The sequence below is a fragment of the Cucurbita maxima genome, unplaced genomic scaffold (assembly GCF_002738345.1).
Source record: "Cucurbita maxima cultivar Rimu unplaced genomic scaffold, Cmax_1.0 Cma_Scf00034, whole genome shotgun sequence".
NCBI lineage: Eukaryota > Viridiplantae > Streptophyta > Magnoliopsida > Cucurbitales > Cucurbitaceae > Cucurbita > Cucurbita maxima.
In genome coordinates this window covers 2362994-2382187 of record NW_019272050.1, presented here as the reverse complement: position 1 = coordinate 2382187, position 19194 = coordinate 2362994, and the positions used below count along the sequence as shown (strand labels likewise).

General features: G+C 39.1%; 5 protein-coding genes across 10 annotated transcripts in view; 4 read left to right on the top strand and 1 right to left on the bottom strand.

Annotated features, from left to right (window-relative positions):
* Positions 1 to 677, top strand: LOC111467638 (heavy metal-associated isoprenylated plant protein 28). The gene is made up of 2 exons (XM_023112605.1): positions 1 to 181; positions 264 to 677. The coding sequence occupies exons 1-2, from the start codon at positions 52 to 54 to the stop codon at positions 575 to 577; spliced, it is 444 nt and encodes a 147-aa protein (XP_022968373.1). The 5' UTR covers positions 1 to 51; the 3' UTR covers positions 578 to 677.
* Positions 678 to 3667: 2990 nt separating this feature from the next.
* Positions 3668 to 7800, top strand: LOC111467537. 3 transcript variants are annotated; one of them, XM_023112474.1, is made up of 5 exons: positions 3668 to 4939; positions 5018 to 6117; positions 6222 to 6425; positions 6521 to 6695; positions 6787 to 7800. In XM_023112474.1, the coding sequence occupies exons 1-5, from the start codon at positions 3997 to 3999 to the stop codon at positions 7629 to 7631; spliced, it is 3267 nt and encodes a 1088-aa protein (XP_022968242.1). In that variant the 5' UTR covers positions 3668 to 3996; the 3' UTR covers positions 7632 to 7800. The 3 variants fall into 3 exon arrangements, with proteins under 3 accessions (XP_022968242.1, XP_022968240.1, XP_022968241.1); XM_023112472.1 differs by having other exon boundaries at positions 3668 to 6117; XM_023112473.1 differs by having other exon boundaries at positions 3669 to 6117; positions 6231 to 6425.
* A 1202-nt stretch (positions 7801 to 9002) lies between these two features.
* LOC111467633 (caffeic acid 3-O-methyltransferase) lies at positions 9003 to 10771 on the top strand. Its single transcript, XM_023112602.1, has 4 exons — positions 9003 to 9519; positions 9755 to 10065; positions 10148 to 10212; positions 10307 to 10771. The coding sequence occupies exons 1-4, from the start codon at positions 9074 to 9076 to the stop codon at positions 10607 to 10609; spliced, it is 1125 nt and encodes a 374-aa protein (XP_022968370.1). The 5' UTR covers positions 9003 to 9073; the 3' UTR covers positions 10610 to 10771.
* A 1331-nt stretch (positions 10772 to 12102) lies between these two features.
* LOC111467766 (60S acidic ribosomal protein P1-like) lies at positions 12103 to 13574 on the bottom strand. The gene is made up of 4 exons (XM_023112825.1): positions 13436 to 13574; positions 13236 to 13336; positions 12918 to 13127; positions 12103 to 12435 (listed from the first exon to the last, which is right to left on the bottom strand). The coding sequence occupies exons 2-4, from the start codon at positions 13302 to 13304 to the stop codon at positions 12382 to 12384; spliced, it is 333 nt and encodes a 110-aa protein (XP_022968593.1). The 5' UTR covers positions 13305 to 13336; positions 13436 to 13574; the 3' UTR covers positions 12103 to 12381.
* Positions 13575 to 17387: 3813 nt separating this feature from the next.
* LOC111467705 (polyadenylate-binding protein-interacting protein 12-like) overlaps positions 17388 to 19194 on the top strand; it is a 4206-nt gene continuing 2399 nt past the window's right edge. The window contains exons 1-5 of one of the 4 annotated variants that reach the window (XM_023112707.1): positions 17388 to 17503; positions 17726 to 17849; positions 17927 to 18545; positions 18880 to 18990; positions 19086 to 19130. In XM_023112707.1, the coding sequence (XP_022968475.1) occupies positions 17976 to 18545; positions 18880 to 18990; positions 19086 to 19130 (726 nt within the window). In that variant the 5' untranslated portion in view covers positions 17388 to 17503; positions 17726 to 17849; positions 17927 to 17975. Of the gene's footprint in view, positions 17504 to 17638; positions 17850 to 17926; positions 18546 to 18879; positions 18991 to 19085; positions 19131 to 19194 lie in introns of those variants that run through there. The other 3 variants (XM_023112708.1, XM_023112709.1, XM_023112706.1) reach the window with 3 other exon arrangements.

Sequence of the window (19194 nt, the reverse complement as noted above, 5' to 3'; positions counted from 1 at the left end):
ATACCCTTTCCAATATGGCCTATAAAAACCAACCTTAATCTGAGTGAGTGCATGGCTAATTTGCAAATAGTTCCGGCTCACACCCCATTTCATGTGGAGCCGCAGCTGGTGGAGATGATGGTTCCCCTTTATTCTCATGGTTGCGCCAACAAAATCCACAAGGCTCTCTCCCATCTCAAAGGTCTTATTTTGATTTTAAGTAGAACACCCATCTATATATTCTCCAAAATCTCACACTAACAACATGCATGGTATGATTGCAGGGATATATTCAGTTAACGTAGATTATGACGAGCAGAAAGTGACGGTGTGGGGAATATGCAACAAAAACCAAGTGTTGAGCACTGTGAGAAGCAAGAGAAAAGCAGCTCGTTTTTGGAACAAGGATGATGATGATAATAATAATAATAATAATAATAATGATCCACAAGCAGAAGAAGAAGGTCTAAACTCAAGAAGGCCTTCTTTTGGTGTTAACAAGCTTCGTTCCCTCAGTTTCAAATTAGCCTGCAAGAAGGTTTTCACCACTACAAGATCATATTCCTTGCGTATCTTTGGGGCTCCTACTGTTTCCTAACTTTTGTACATAATATATGTATCCATCTATCTTTTCACTCCATGGTCTTTGGATTCTCTAATCATCAATCTCAACATGAATGACTACTCCACACACTTCCACCAATCCTTTATTTCTACATCATCTTCTTCTTCTTCTTCTTCTACTTCTGCTTCACATCACCAGATGCACACAATTATGTTTCTTTGATTACCCCTGCTATTCTAAATTCAATTATCGTTGATGCTAATTTGGCTACTATCACCTAACCAATCACTATCGGTTATCTTGGTTATGTAACATTTGGTTATGAAATTTACTTTAGGCTGAGATTATGGTATTGAATGTACGTGAAAGGAGGAAAGAAATTTTGTGAAATGGAATCTTGTTGATGTGTGATTACTTGTGTTATCTTTCTTGTTGAGAATAGGAAGAAATGACGAACCTAGGGCGCTTGAGACTAAGTAGGCTAGAGAAAGACCTGTAACAGGATACCTCCAAGAGACTGTGCATTTAGGGTCGCGAAAGGCTGACCAGCGGGCCTAGACTCCAGTACTCCAGACCACGACAGGTTTGAGAGATCTTAGGCGATAATCCTAGAGATGAGTGGATCCATGTCTAAGTTACCAAGATCCACCCTAGAAAACCTAGTAGGATGCCATGGTAACTATAGACAACCAAGGTAGCTCGCTAGACTTGAGCAGGGTGAATAATGTCACCTAAACCTCCATTTCCCTCTTTGCTTCGATATTGTACCCTCGAGACTGAACTCCAATACTGAGATCGTCGAGCTAGGCTGAGCTGGACAGGGTAATGTGATTCGTGCCTCGAACTAGTGGTGATAGGGTCTCCTAAACAAGACCTTTGAGCCGTAGAAACCTGTCCCTGAGCGGGGGACCATGGGACCACGTAGGATGACCTAGTCACTAATCGGCACACAAGGGATCGCAGCCCCCCGAATTTAGTGGTAGTATGGTTATGCGGGAGGGTTGTCAGCTAACCTCCATGAATGATGTTCAGAGAGCGATATTGATTCAGATCCTGCCATATTCTCCATCAGTTTTACTCATGAAGTTGCGTCTCATCGCAAGACACGGATCATCACGGCATAAGATGGGCAAGCTACCTAAGTTGTACAAAAGAAAGAGTTGGAATCCAGTTCGCACTCCCTAGAACCTAGAGATAGGGTCGTGGATACTTACCAAGATAAGAATGCGAAAAGAGCCAATTTGGTTGATTAGTGACTATTCTTATACTCATCCATTTCTATTCTTTTTTACAAGTTTACAAGTGAGTGATGCCACGAATCAAGTTAGGAGAGCGTTCGAGACTCCTAGTGCCAAAAAGGAGATCTAAGAGTCAATGACATGCATAGTGTCACGGTCCTTCCTTCTTGACCTTGCGGCGTCGTGATCTATACACGCTCACGACTAACCTTAAGGGGAATTAAGCCCCATATGTATTTTTCGCCCCGGCTTTGTGGCTTCGTCGGACCTTAGGCGAGGTTTGTCTTCGCTAATCGAACATCGCTTGTGCGGAATCCAAGCTTGTTCAACCACATACGCCGCCTGTGCATGTATGTTCAATCATCTGCGACACATCCGACTTGCCTGTACGCTAGACCAACTCATTCGGGTCGACCTTGCCTCTACTCGGGCCAAGGTCTCTCAATATAATGTTGCATCTCATCTTGTCATCTCGATCCCCATCGATAGGGTCCATATGTCTTGGCGCCATCCCGAGTCTCGGGATGTCGTCGGCCATCATAACTCATTCGGTCATGCCATCGAGAATGGGCTCGCGTGTCATTCATCTCATCGGGACTTCCCGAACATCCATCCATTTGGGTTCTATCGAGGCATAGGCCCTCCCGTGCCCATGCCGAGTCATTTACGGATACCGTCCCGGATAGCGGGTGTATGTAGCAACCTCCAACACGCGGGCTAGGGCGCAATACCGGCACACCCGTGCCGTCCGGTACTGTCCTTCAAAAACCCATTTCAAAGGAAGTCACCCGAGACACTCGTCTCGACATGCTCGCCCACACTATGACACACGTATGTGCCACAGGGTGCTCACTTAGGCCACAGGGCCCAGGGGTGGTGGAGAGCTAACACCATGGTACCCCTATAGTACATTTTGAGCCATTTTCATTCTACCAGGTGTAGACATGATTTTGGTGAGGTGTCATACGATGTCGTGCATTGTCCGTCCAATGTCCGATTGACACCAAACTTGGCGAGCATTCATATTTCATATGGACGGACTTAAATCCCGAACCGCATGTCCAAATTCCTTCCGAAACCCTGAGTTTTTTGAGGTTAAGGCTCGGGGCCCTACCTGGCCCTTCAACAAGCCTATCTTGTCCTTCATGTCTATGCCGATGTCTCTGTTATGCTTATGTCTCAACATATATCTTCAATACCCACTTTGCGTGGTGGTGTGTTGGATGATGCATCGTCCTCCTCGATCGCATCATGGCATTCTTCTATGTTGGCCCGCATATGGCCGGATGGGGCGTCTCTTGAGGGACGCCCCTTTACTTGTCATGGCGTGAGGGTCACAACCTACTCTCTTCATACTATGGTTGTGACATTCTCCTCCACTTAACTTAGTCATCGTCCTCGATGACTTACTCGAGTCACAATCATATTGCAGATTGTGACACATAGCTCCACCATACATTTGTACCCAACGAACTTTTTTTTATAAAATTCATACACTACTTAAACCATTGTTTATTATTATTATTATTATTGGAATTCTTCTCCTTAATTGCTAAATTTTTCATTACTCACTCTTTTTACATGCTTTCATTGCATATTCAATAAGCCTCATCTTTGAATTGTGATAAAAAAAAAAAATCAATTTTAGAGTTGAAAATGTTAAAGTAATGAATTTGATTCATTCTTTTTAATAGTTTTGATGAATATTTGTGAATTTATTAGTAGAACGTGTGAAAGGTGAATGAATTTTTATAGGCATGATTCCAATTTTTGGATATTTATTAAAATGGTATCATTTATGATTTGTGGTGTAAACATAAAAGCTTAGAAGAGAGAAATGCATACATTATTAGGAAAAGGAAGAAACAAGAAACCCAAAATTGATTCAGAATGAGAATATCATTATTACGAAAGGAAAGAGAATGTAAGTGGGAATAGGGGTTAAAAGGGAGGAGATGGAGAGTTAGATGTAAATCTGAATGGGAGAAGGGAATTAAGTACCTACTCTCTACATCACAAGGTGGAAGAGTAGACGACTGCGGCACCACCTCCTGCTCCGTTTCACTATTCTGGTTAATCTTCTTCCTTATACCCTTCTTTCTAATTCTGCATATCTTACGAATCTTGAATCTTGTTCTGCCCTCTTTTCATTGCTTTTTTTCTTAAAACTTGTCCATTTCATCCATTACCTTCATTGTCTCCTGCAATACGAACATGGGTTTTGCCCCTTTTGGTGTTGGTAATGGAGGATCTTCATCATCTTTCTCCAATTTATCACCTTTGGCGCCGCCCTTTACTCTTGATCGTTCGGTTACTAAACCTTTATCAACCCCACTTGTGGATATCACTGAACCTGAACCTGAATTTGGGGTTGGGGGTGGGGTTCCCCTCAACCCTTTGCAACACAATTGGCTCCCTTCCACCTCCAAAACCTCAGCCCATGACTTCTTCTCCTCTGAATTTGATTGGTTGCCCTTCTCTACTGGCTCTGGATTCCCCAGGTCGCAGGCTATGATGGACCCTTCTCATAACCATGGACCTCTTTTGGGTCGTCTTACAATCACTTCAACTGACCTCTCCTCATACCACGGATCCTCTGATGGAGTAACAACTAGTATGGGCAAACCAAAACCCTATTATCCTTCTTATGCCGCAACTTCATCTAACAAAGCTGGTCCTACGGTCATTGTTGATCAACCAAGTTATGATTGGCTATCAAACTCGCACGTTGTTACATTCGAAGGGCCCCCGTGCACCGACTTCTCTCGCGGATCTTCAGCTTCTGAGAGATCAACTGAAGAGGCTTCACATTCTGTTGATGTGCTTGATCTTAATAAATGCAACGAATTTGTAAGAGAATATCCAAATGAGGAATTGTTTTCGGAGCGAAACCTTAACATTGAGAGAATTTCTAACATGGATGCTCATTCTGCATTTCCAGGATGTCATCCTAAGACTAGGACACCACCTTCCAATCCAGCCTCAAGTTCTCAAAACTCTCCATTTCTGAAAAAGCCTCCATATCTGGAAATCTCGAGAGAGCAAGATTCTAGACTGAACGTGACTGCATCAATTGTCAATTCTCCCGCTACTTTTTCCATCAGACCATCTGTTGTCAGCACTGATTCTTTTGCCTGGAATGTCGGCTCATGTCATGTTTCAGATTATGGCTATGATTCCTTTGAAGCAAAACAAGGTGGTAACAACCTTTCAAATCTAAAGGAGCTTCTTCCAGTTAACTCTGAGAGCAAGGAATTCGTCAGTGCAGAGAATTATGATACATGTATAGATAAAAACGATCCCGTAATTACTGAACCCTCATCAACCAAAATTCATGACTTGCGAAACAATATACATTCTGCTAAGGATTCGCCAGATCGTAGATTGAAGGCTGGAATGAGACTTCATATTCCCGATGCCAGTCCTCATTTTAGTTTGGACCCTAAAGGAATTGAAACTGCCACAACAACTGAGAGTTCCTCTGAAAGTTTTGATCAATACAACCTTGCAGCAGTAGACTCACCTTGCTGGAAAGGAGTTCCAATTAATCAGATTTCTCCTTTTCAAGCATTTGAGATTGTTACACCGAGTCGTACGAAGATGTTGGAAGTTTACAACAGTGTGAATCTGTCATTGTCTCAAGTACCCCCGTCTACTGCTGAGGATACTGTGAAAGTCATAGTTCATGAACCAAATGAAAGCACGATAGGCAGCATTCTGGAAAAAGGTGCAACGTCTTCTCCAAAGATGCCTTCAGTTATTGGTTCCTCCTTGCCTGCAGAACAGAAAAGTAGCAATTCTGTTAAAGCAGGAGAATTTTGTTCAAAAATGGGTTGCTTCCATCCAGCTACCAGTAGCGTCTATGAAGCATTTGGAGATGGTGGTGACTTCTATTCTTCCTGTTCCATACCACAAAATAAATATAAGCATAATTTAGTGTCTGGAAAAAGGATTGGACGTACAAGTTGTACGGAAAAGCATGCAGATGCAAGATTAAATAGCGACAACTCTTCTGGAAATGGTTTAAATCATTTGTCGTTTGATGCTGCAGAACATGTCCAGAATTTGCCTTCTGAGCTGGTGAAGGCATTTCATGGAGAATCAACTTCAAAAGTTGATATCAGGATTTTGGTTGATACATTGCATAGTCTATCAGGGTTGCTCCTTGCACATTGTTCAAATGGTTTGGATGCATTACACCAAAAAGACGTCATGTCCCTCGAGACTGTGATGAATAACCTTGATGTGTGTATAAATAGTGTTGGATCACAAGGTTCTCTCTCACCTGAGCAAAGGACTTCACAAAGCCTTGAGCAGTTTCATCAGCTTCATGCGGTATGTTAATTCTACTCAAATCTACTCAAGGCTTAGAAGTTCTCACTGCATTGTGAGAATGCAAATTATAATTCCTGTGATTATGTAATATATTTGTTCGTCAGCATTTCCAGGATTTGGGAGTGCTCAAGTCCCAGTCCCAGATGACAAAGATTGAAGGTGAAAATTTGGAGTGTCTATCAAATGATCGAAATGGTGTCGAGGAAACGAATCGATACATATTATCTGTCAAGAAAGACAAAGAAGCTGCTAGCTCTCATCGTCTTAGGAATGGGATTGACTTGATGAAAGAAGATAGCATGACCAAGGTATCTATTAGGAAAAGAAGTTACATCTTTTCATCTGTTGAGTGGAACATATAATGAATGATCACTTATCAGCTTATGCCGTTATCATATTTTAGGCTCTTAAGAAGGTTCTGAGTGAGAATTTTCATGACGATGAAGAACATCCTCAAACTCTCTTGTACAAGAATCTATGGCTTCAAGCAGAAGCTGCGTTATGTGCCTCCAATTTAAGAGCTCGTTTTAGTAGTGCAAAGTCAGAAATGGAGAAACATGAATCACCAAAAGTGAAAGGTAAGTTTTAATCATATTGTATTTAGTTTGGTGTGTTGAGTCAATGTTCTCCTTAGATTTATTTATTTATGAGCTAATTTTTATGCCTTAGAGCATGCCAAAAATCACGACCAACTATTCGTTTCTGGTGCATCTCCTGGTTCAAACACCATTGCGGAAGTGGCATCTAAGACTAAAGTTGGTTCTACCTCATTTGTTTCCGTCCAAACTTCCCCTACTGTGAGTGTCAGAAGTCATGCATCAGATGACGTGATTACTAGATTCAATATTCTCAAACACCGAGACGATGAAGCAAAGCTTAGGGATGCCGAAAATTTGGGAACACTATCTGATTTTGAGGTTTCAGTTAAACAAGGCATGGTTGAAAAATCCGCACTTGAGAAGGAACAAACTGCAGGCCCACATGTGAAAGACATGGATTCTTCCTTCCCCTCTTCAAAGGTCAAGGGGAATGATTCTGGGCCAGCTCCTCAGTCGACTTCCCTCATCTTGACCAGGACCAGTCATATAGACGATGTTATGTCAAGATTTCAAATTCTGAAATCTCGAGACGAGCACGTAAGTTCTTTGAATGTGGGAAAGGTGCAGAAAGTTACAAGTTCCCATTGCAGTGAGATTGAGAAGGCGGCACCTGAAGGTGTCATCTCGATGATACATCACCCCATTGCAGATAACAAAAATGAAGTTGATGATTTAGATGGTTCAGTAGTGGGCAGACTAGATGTCCTAAGGAGTCGGGGAAACAACATAAGCCCAACCCCTGCAGGAGAAAACTTACAGGAGTATTGGACATCTGTTGAAAACAAAGTAAAAATGGAACCTTTCTTGTGGCCTGAAGCTGGGAAGGATAGTAGAAGCCATTTTGAGGGCAAGCTTCCTGCTGGTTGTTCTAATGGGTCCTCATCAGACTGGGAACATGTTCTCTGGTGCGATTGAATGTGTATAGAGTTCTAATGATCCTTCTCTCAGTGTATCATAACGTTTTTATTTGTGTTGAATCAACTTCTGGTGAGGCTGTTTAACTCACTCAGATTCTCTGCCATCCTCAACTACCATCGATCATAATACATATCTTGTTTGTTCATAATAGATATCTTGTTTGTAATTACTTTGTGCAACTACGATTACCACTGCATGTTCTTCTGTCTTTATATTTTGAGAAAAATGAAGTGGAGTTCTATTCTTTAATAAAGAAGATCAGGAAATTTAACAAAGAAGAAGATTGGACAAACTCTAATTAGGTGAGGATTTGTTTTTGCTGATACAGGTACGCTGATGAGGTGAGGATGGTAAACAGCCAGCCCACCGTACCAAACCTAAGAGCAAAATGTAGTCACGCACACCAACCACTGATTGATGGAGTTAAACTATATAAATTTATATAGCTCACTAATTCTCGTTCACTCACCTCTCAAACGACCTTCTCCCCATCTACTCTCTACTACCATTTTTTTCAAAACGATCATTTGCATCATCCGACACACTAAGAGTGTGCATTGAAGCTAAATCGAGGTATACACAAAACTCGAGAGAATGAGGCGACACAAGTGTCGCAGACAAGCTCGAAGAGAACTAGGTAGGGTCTCGTGCCATAACTTCAGAAGTCGGAGTTTCGATATGAGTTTTAGCATGTGGCTCGAGAATTAGGTCTGTCGATATAAAAAGATAAAAGCTCATCAAATTTGGTGTCAAACGAATACTTGACGGACTATGCACGAGACCCTCTATCTACTCGCTAAAATAATGTCTACTCGAGAAGGATTGAAAATGCCTCAATGTATTATAGGAGAGGCATGGTGTGAGCTCTCTACCACCTCTAAACCCTTAGGCCTAAGCAAGCTATCCAATGTTATATTCGTATGTCACGAGCATGTAAAGGATCTTCCTTTGAAAATGGTATTTTCTTTTGTTTGTATTTTGATTGTTATGATATATTTGGTTGACACTTTACCGTGTTGCAATGAAGTTTATTGTGCAACAAGATAAGTGGGTGAAAAGGTGGGAAGCGTGTGGAATAAAGTTTGGATTTTGGGGTAAAGTTTGGTGGAATTGTGTAATTGAAGAGAAAAACGAAGAAATGAAAGGTAGATAAGAAAATTAGAAGGCAGCTCAATAAGATTGGAGGTCAACTGCAGTGGACCCATTTACCAACCCCGTTTGATATTTGGTATCTGTATTGGGATGGCTCCAACCAAAACAAGACAAGTGTAAGTGAGTGAGGTGAGTAAGGTGAGGGAGGGGCGTGAGTGCGGTTGGTGGAGGATGTGAAAGAAAGTTGAAGTCACTATAAAACCACACTCACCACGGGAATGTATGGGTTGTAATTGCATACCATTCTTTAAGCAAACCAAAGTCCAGGGAGAAAGAAATAGAAAAGAATGGGGTCCTCGGGGAAAGGTTGTGAGGTCCAGATCACCCCCACCACCCGAGTGAGCGATGAAGAAGCACAGCTGTTCGCCATGCAGTTGGCGAGCGCCTCGGTTCTTCCAATGGTGCTGAAGGCCGCCATCGAGCTAGACGTGCTGGAGATCATTGGGGCGGCAGGGGAGGGGGCTTTGTTGTCCCCCTCACAAATTGCCTCTCACCTCTCCTTCTCTGGGGCCAAAACCCCAAACCCTGAGGCGGGTGTGGTTCTAGACCGCATGCTCCGGTTGCTGGCCTCCTACTCCATCCTCACTTACTCCCTCAATACTCTCCCCGATGGCTCACTCCAGAGGCTCTACGGCCTCGCCCCTGTAGCCAAGTTCTTGGTCAAGAATCAAGACGGCGTCTCCATCGCTCCCCTGTGTCTCATGAACCAGGACAAGGTCCTCATGGAGAGCTGGTAATTACCCACCTTTCCATCCTTCCTCTGCTTCAGATTCAAATTACAAATAATAAATCTAACCAAGTGTATGCATAATTAATGATTCAAAATTAACTCTTTTTAGACAATTAGATGTGGAAGTCAGATCAGAGCTTAGCTCCTCTGCTACCCTGCTCCAAAATGTTTTGGGAATAATTTTAATAATTTTATTTTTAAGGAACCATGACTTTATTTGTATGTTTTGGGAATGAAGGTACCATTTGAAAGATGCGGTACTGGAAGGAGGAATTCCATTCAACAAAGCATACGGAATGACGGCGTTCGAATATCATGGAACAGATCCGAGATTCAACAGGGTGTTCAACAGGGGAATGTCCGACCATTCCACCATTACCATGAAGAAGATTCTAGAGACCTACAAAGGCTTCGAAGGCCTTAATTCAGTGGTGGATGTGGGCGGTGGGACCGGAGCTGTTCTCAACATGATAGTCTCCAAGTACCCTTCTATTAGGGGCATCAACTTCGACCTCCCTCATGTCATTCAGGACGCCCCTGCCTACCCAGGTAACCTCTGTTTCGGAACTGGGAATTTAATAAATATGCATCCGAATTCTCAATTGCTTCTTCATTGAAATGGCTGCTGCAGGCGTCCAACATGTTGGGGGAGACATGTTTGTGAGCGTGCCAAAGGGGGATGCTATTTTCATGAAGGTAAAGTAACTGAATTTAGAACACATACACCCATACCTATACCGACTCTGTATTGTATGTATGTATTTGGTCTGATGTAATGTGGGGTTTGCAGTGGATCTGTCACGATTGGAGCGACCAGCACTGCCTGAAATTGTTGAAGAATTGCCACGATTCTCTGCCGGAGCATGGGAAGGTGATCGTGGCAGAATGCATTCTTCCGGTTGCACCAGACAGCAGCCTTGCCACCAAGGGAGTGATTCACATCGATGTCATAATGCTGGCTCACAACCCTGGAGGCAAAGAAAGGACCGAGCAGGAGTTCCACGCCTTGGCCAAGGCTGCTGGATTTCAAGGCTTCAAGGTCCACTCTTGTGCTTTCAACACATACATCATGGAATTTCTCAAGACTCTTTAGTTTCAAACTCCACACATAACCTTCCTCCTCTGCCTTTCTGCCTTTTGGTTTTCAAATCAATCAATAACATCTTTTGTGGCCATAAGTTTATTATTTGGGCAAAAGAATCAATTTTACAACGTGGGACGGATAAACCAAAATGAAAAAGAAAAGTATTAGATAGTACATCGAAGATAGCGCGATGAACTCTTGGCCATTGGATGATAAGGCTGCTTACGACATCGCCGCTGTCATGATGACGTCAAAAGCAAGATATTAAAAATAAGGCTAATTTTGAATGGCTGCGATTTGAGAAATTTAAATAAATAAATAGTCCATGATTAGAGTGGACCCCACTTGTACTCTAGGAGTCAATGGTCGTCGTGCAGATTTTCCGCCCAAATCACAATTCAGGTCGCCAATCCTCTCTTTACTAATTCATAACACAAACAGATAAGAAAAGGCACACTCAAATTTTAAAAAAAAAACGAATCTTTTCAGCTAATAATTGCTATTTTTCTTCTTCTTTTTTTAATTGAAATATCCTCGTTCCCCATCATTCCTTGAACAAATATAAACGGCTTTTGAATTCTAAGTGTGTGGGGTGGAAGAAATATCCCTGAATATTACACTAAGTGTGTGGGGTGGAAGAAATATCCCTGAATATTACATACTTTAACCAGTTTTTTTTTTTTAATTTTTTTGTTTTGTTTATATAATGGAAATAATTATAGATCCTTTTGTGTAGTGATAATCATTCTAATTATAATCAAACAAAGCATGATATAATAAAAAAATAAAGGATTTAGTACAACTTAATCTGACGCATATATAATATTTTTTTTGTATTAATAAACTACGAAAGTAGAAACACTTCTCTGCTCCTTTTTCTACGGTTACAAAGTAAAGTTAATAGGATGATGTTAGGCAGAGAAGAAGAATGAAGGGGGAGAGAGAGGAAGTTAGAAGGAAGGAGGGTTAGATGGGCAAGTAGTTGGGAAGAGCCTTCGTCAACCTTCAATCTACCTCTCAACTCGCATGCATGCCTCGTACCTCATCAACCTCCCTCTACTTTAACTTAAGTTTTGCCTCAAAGGAAAGGAAAGACCTATGTTTAACTTCTGCATATCAAGTATGCTATCAACTAATCCTAAATCACTTTGTTTCAAGTTAGTATCAAGACAATCAATTTTTATATGCCAATAGCCTTTACAATAATGAAGGTGTGTTTCTTCATGTTATTTTCCTCGTTTTAATTGTTTTTGTCCATCCTTTCTCCTTCTACCCTGGATGGTTATGACAAAATCCTACTCTTCTACTACTTAGTTACTTATGTATTCTTCATTTACATTAGTATCACATTTTGGAGTTAAATTTCAAACACCTTTACAACAATTGCTTAATCTAAAATTTCTTCACATTGTGATTAACTATCATCATTGCTAGACAAAAAAAAAAATATAAAAAAAATCAATAATCGATTCACCACCATTTGTCCCAAGCAAAACTACAAATGTTTACGATTGTTTTACTCACCCACGTCCAAGAGTTACAATGCCTAGTTAATTATCAATCCAAGAAGTACGGGTTGGCTTTCATCTCATTTCATTGTTTTAGTAATCAGACAGAAGTTGAAAAGACCAATTACCATTGTAAATTAAATGAAAAAGAGAACTACAAACTCACTACAAAAAAACTTGAGACGATTGAACAGAGAAAAATAAAGATAAATCCAACAAGGCTACCACCCAAAAACGTCCTAATGCAATGCAACAACGCAACAAAAGGGCCTTCTAATCGAATAAGCTGAATCCCATGTCGTCATCACTCTCTTCCTTCGGCTCCTCCTGCACAATACGCTTAAGAATGAACAGATATCGAAAGGGGAAAGACAGATAAGATTCATTCCAGGCGACTACCATGTCAACGACGATGGTCATTAAAATTTGCTAGGTACAAACTATGCTGTCAATACAAGTTCAACGAGGGATAGCTATAATCATCTAATGGGTTAATTATGAAAAGGTAAACATTTTAATTAGCATAATTTGACCATTGTATTGTCATGACAAACCAGTATTAGTCATACCAACATACAAAACGTGGGTCAGTTAGAGCTACCAGAGGAGAAGCAGCATATTTGATTAACGGGTTAATACTGATAACCGGAGTTTATAAACGCGTCTATGGAAGGTTCCCTACATAATTATTACATCCGAGAGAGTCCATGAACAGTTGAAATGATCGTATGTTGTAAACGTATGAAAGAAACTTATCAAAGATATAGCTAAATTGTAAGAAAGAGTAGAAAAAAGATTCATCAGCATACCTCCTTTTCCTCAACGGCAGGAGCGGCAGCAGACGCAGCACCACCAGCAGGAGCAGCTACAGACACAGCAGCCGCAGCGCCGCCCCCACAGCCAACGTTCAGAAGAAGGTCCCCAATATCCCTCTTCTCCGCCAACTTAGCAAACAGGCTAGGCCAGTAGGATTCCACACAGAGCCCTGCAGCTGCCACTACGGCTGCAATCTTGTCCGCCTAGATTCAAAAAAAAATAAAAAAATAAATAAAAATACTCGGACTAATAAGGCATCGATCATTCAAAAAAAAGAAAAATGAGAGAGAGATAAAGAAAGTGGTTGGTACAGTGATTGCAATTCCATCATCGTGAAGAGCCAGGGCGGCGTAGGCACAAACAAGCTCACTGGTAGACATGGTTAGCGTAGCGCTTGATATGCAACGAGGACCTATAAATTAAAGAAGCAGAGGTGAGAAAGAAGGCAGTCGGAAACGATTGAGTGAGAAGCGCGAGATTAATAAACGGAGATCTTGGAGGAGCGACATACCGGTAGAGTACTACTCAGAAGCCAAATGCGCGTACGGCGATCGCCACACCCCTCACTGAACTATGCTATATATCGGGGGGAAGGGGAAATAGGGTTTTTGATGCTCCATCGATATCGGACCGCGTTCATCTGACAGAGTTGGGCTTCAGTGGACCAACGTAAATCTATTGGGCCGTTTGTATATTTTGAATTGTTTTGAGTTATAAATTTTCTTAAATAAGTAAATTATAGAAATTAGTAAAAGGATGTTTGGGGATGGAGCTACATTATTACATTATACATAAGAAATAAGGTATTAATTGGGGCTGGGGAGTAATTACGTTTGTGGAATCCTTTTCCACAAAATATGAGCTCTGCTTAGCCATTTTGAGCAATACTGGAGTGGAGGGTGGAGGGTGGAGCCCTGCCTGCCTAAACCAATGCCACAACCTTCCCTCTCCGTCCCCACATCAATCCTTGATGCAAAACTCACATAACAGGCTCCACAAAATTAGATATCACCTTACATTTTTAATTAATTATGCTTAAACGCTAATATCTTCCCTAATCAATCACACTAATATCTTCCATTTTTATTATATCAATCATCTAACATATATAATCCACATGTTTATTAGTCACCATTCAAGCTCAAAATTATTTTTTGGACATATAATATAACGAATGACAAAAAAATACAAGATATTTTTCCTCCAAAAATAAAAAATATTGGCAAATAAAAAAAGAATTTAGGGGGAATTAAAAAAAGATGCGAAATGCGAAGAGAGAAGACAAAATGAAAGAAGAACCAAACTAACCATCTTTCGACGTTTCCTAATAAACAAATCCCAGTAACAAACATGTGCACCCTAACTCATCATTGTCTTGTCCCCAAGTTTTAATAACCTCCACAAAAATTTATTTATAGTCCATTCATTTTTCTTCCCGATCTACCCCCACATCTTTCATTTTTATATTATTCCCATTTTTTTAAATATATATTCAATTTCTTTTATTAGAAATTTGTGTCCCACCCTCCCCCGTACGTTAAATAACATTAAAATTTACTACTTTTCTATATAATTCAATACAAATTAAGATATGGTTTTGCACCACGCAACATTCTATAATTGACCGTGGTTCCACATTTCTTTCCAAACCAAGTCCATGTGGCAATGGTGGGGAGGCGCGTTTTATAAACTATGGAGTATCTCCTAACGAAAATTGATGATATAAATCAAGGTACCTTAATCATATAATATGCACTTCAACGAAGATGGAAAAAAATGTTGTTGATATTACTTAATACAAACGTTTGTTTTAATAAAATGGAAAAAATTGAAGTTTTGATTTACTAAATGAAGTTTGATTTTTGTGAACTACTGAAAATAAAGTTGTAAAAAGTCAACTACTAAATTAACATAATAATAAAAACACGTGGACTGAAAACATAATTGAAGTTGAATTTTTGTGAATATACTTTGCCTCCACTAGAAGCTTCTCGGATGCCACATTTGCGGACCCCACTCCTAATACCTACAAATTTACACGTCACCCTTTGAATAGAAGATTTAATATTTGCCTCTCATTTTTGACACAAAAATTCAAAATTAAATCCGCACTTATTTAATTAAAATAATTATAATGATTATGTATATATTCTAAAACAATTGAACCCATTAAAAGTTCTAAAAATTATTTTGTAATAATAATTTATTAAAATTTGTTATTATAAAGTTGATTTTAATCCATCCATCTCAACTAGTTTTACTGGGCTCTTAATTTTGAGTATGGTAAATATTTACCCTCCTTTGTTTAAACTAGTTAATCATCCTCCCTTCTAAAACTAGAGCAACACCATAATTATAAGTGTCCAAGTGTGATGGAAGGATATGCTTCTGCACCAAATAGATTTCACTCGTAATGATAGTCTATTTAAACTAGGATAATGCATCACATTAACCTAATTAAACAATGACAAAAGATAAAATAAAATAATAATGCAACTAAACAACAAACTATCACTTAATCAACACAAAATTACAATTAAATTATGGTCTTGATTCAATTTTTGTCAAATTTGTAAATAGTTTCAACATTTGGGTATTTTTTCTATGTTTGCGAACACTATTTTTTTAAGGTTAAAACCAAATTGAAAATAATTTAATGACATTTAGGTATATTTAGCCAAAATTAAGATGATTTTAGAAACAATTTTCATAAAGTCTCTTATGTATAAGAATTAGCAAATTATATCCACTAATGAAGAAAATATCTAAGTTCAGTTACAAACAAAATGACCATGATACCCTTTTCTCATAATTATTAAAAAAAATAAAAAAGCATATGGTCCTTGTCAAACCTATTTTTCATTAAGCTGAAAAGTATTCATATCTAAATACCTAAATCTAAGAGTATGGCTTAAAATTCAACCAAGCCATGATGGTTAAGGAGAATCCCAAATAGTGGAACTAAGTTTTTATTATGCGAAAAATTTTATTATAAGATTCATCATTTACATTTTAAATATGATGATCATATGAATAATGAGATATATAACATACCCACATATGAATAATGAGATATATAACATACCCACAATGACATGTACCCTAAATGTTCAATTCTCTTTAGCTGAATTTAATACATATGTGATAGTAATATAATCATTTAATTTATAGCAATTAAATAAAAATTCACTAGAACAATCTAACACAATTAATGGTCATTTCACATTATCATCAAACCATAAATGCTACAAATAGCTCCATCTAGCATAGTTTTCCAAAAATTAAAGTTTAACCAACAAAAGAAAATAACTAGCCAAATAATTTGGTTGATTTTTGAAGAGAAATAATGTCTATTTTTTTTTTAATCTCCCAGAAATTCAGGAAATCTCAACTTATAAGGGAAAAAAAAAAGAATTTAAATAATTTAGGTCAAACCAAATCTTAAATCTTTTAAAAATCAACTTTATTTAAACAATAGGCTCTCGTATTTTTAGACTCATTTCACGCCAAAAACGAATTTTCAGTTTTGGTTCACAGGGAATCATTTTAAACCTTATAGGTTTAGGTTTGAACAAAAAAAAAAAAAAAAAACACTTTTAATAAAACCACAATTTTTATCCAAATGGAAACACACAGTCAATATTTAAATTTTCAAATCAAATATCGTTTTTATCAAAACAATAATATTTATACTTTTTTTTTGTCCAATATTACACATTGAAAAAAAAAAAAAAAAAACCCATAAAGACAATATTTTCCTTCTTAAATTAAATCGAAATAGCAGAGTAATAATTGAATTTCATTCATAAAATAGTAATAGTTGAATTTCTTAGCGACAGACAAGCTTCCTTTGTAAAAAAAACATTAATTTAGGTGTAGATAAAAATGAATATTTTAATTATTTTACTTTGCTTCATTTAATTTATAAAAACAAACAAATTTAAATTATATATATTTTAAAACAACATTATATTAATTTTTAATTTATTTATTATTACTTATAATAATAATAACAGTAATACATGATGTTGTAAAATATTAATTTGACAGAAATGGAAAATTAAAAGATTTATAACCATTGTGAAAACAATTTTTATAATTGAAGAGAGATATATTATACACAAAAGTGTTGAATTTAAGGTAATATATGAATAAAAGGAAATGATGATGAAAATGGTAAAAACAAAATGTGGGTGTGGGTGGTGAATGGCATTTGCATTTATAAGAGGAAAAATTAAATGTGATAAAGATATAATGATTGGTTTGCATATAAAGAAATCAAGAAATAAAGAAATAAATAAAGAAATAAAGAAATAAAGAAATAAAGAAATAAAGAAATAAAGAAAGAAATGCATGATGCATGGTGATGGTTCATTCATGCATGGGTGATGGGAAAGGACATGGATGGGCATTTTAGGAATTTTGAAAAGTTTGGTTGGGTGTCCCTCAAATATGTTGAGGGCGAGGGGAAAAGGGGAGGGGAAGAGGAAGACGGAATTTCATCTCATCGGTCATTTCTGGGATGCTGTGCCACTCCCATCTCCACCGCAATCCGACGATCTGATTCTGAGCAGCCCACGTACACACGCCCCTTCCTTCTCTCTTTCTTCTACGCCTCTCTGTCTGTTTACCAAGCATCGCCCCCCCCCCCCCCCCCCCCCCCCCCCCCCCCCCCCCCCCCCCCCCCCCCCCCCCCCCCCCNCCCCCCCCCCCCCCCCCCCCTAACAACCCATTAACATTTTCTCTCTTGTTTTTTTCATAGCAACAACACCACCCCTTCCTTTTCTTAATTCGCGCACAGGGGTTTTCCTTTTCTGTTCGATCCTCTTCAATTTTGCTTCTGCTCCCTCACTTCGATCTCCTGCTGCCTTCACTCCTTTACCAATGGAAATGTGTTAGATACATAACCCCTGCCCTCCCCTCAGGTAACACCCACCCCCCACTTCTTTCCCCGCTTTTTCTTTTTTCTCCTTTCTGATCATACGATTCAATTGATTTTCAGAATAACACTGCAAAACAACCATCTTTTCACCACAACTCTTTCTCTTATCATGGCGGTTCCTGAGAATGTTGGACCCAAAATCGGTTCTCCAAGTCAAACTTTGGAAAATACCATGGTTTCCTCCGATTCTAATGACCCCAACGATGTTGAGACTCAGAAGCCCAACAGCGATTCTACGGTCCCCATGAATGGAGAACCCGACTTTCATTCCAACGGCAGTGATCACGATGTACAGAAGAAGGCACAGCTCAAGGAGAGACCAGCTACCGCTGCTTCCTTTTCACTTCCTTCAGCCAATTTCAAGCCTCAAATGCCTCAGATGCCCAACGGGTTTGAAGCTAATGCCCAGACGCTGATGGTGAAGTCTGCTGCCGGGTATGGGATGAATCAGAGGCCTAACGGAGTGATAAATGGAGCGGATGGAGGAGAAAACTTTAAGAGGGACATGAGCGATCTGGAGGACTTACTATCCAAATTGAATCCCATGGCTGAGGAGTTTATCCCTCCTTCGCTTGGTAAAAATTTGTCTGGTTACTTCGGCGCTGGTGGGCTTGGGTATACTAACGACTTTCTATTGCAAGCTAATTCTGTCAACAACGAAGGGCATATGAATCGAAGGGTATGTGGGGATTTTGGATGATTTGAAAGATGTCGAACTGTTATTTATACTATTACTAAACTTTGAATGCCGTGCACTTAACGCTTTGATTTCTGTACTACAAAAACCCTTAGACTACATGATGGTTTTGTAGGGTCGGGTGTTGGATTTTTTGAACATTCAAGTGTTTTTTTCAGTTTGTAGTGCTGTTAACCTGCTAGAAGTGCAGCTTGATTATGTATTATTTGATTGCACATTTTAGCACCAATAGATTTTAGAGAAATCTATTTTGTGTTGAATGAATCTACTATTGATTTGGTTTCTCTTGTTTGTTTCCTTTATTCTTTTCGCTTAGAAGAAGAATGGTTTTAGCCAAGGGAGACGGAGGATGAATAATAAGATGAATGCGGTGAAGAGGGATGAGATGACCCGGAGGACGGTGTATGTATCAGACATCGATCAGCAGGTAAGAGACCTCCATTTCCAAAACTCCCTTGATTATATGCCTTGCACTTCTCCTTTTTGACCAATCCATTTTTGGATCATGGAATTGCAATGCAGGTGACTGAAGAGCTACTTGCTACTGTCTTTGCTGGCTGTGGAGAGGTAGCGGGTTATTCTCTTTCCTTTCATTTGATCCTTTTTTTTTTTTTTTTTTTTTTTTTTTTTT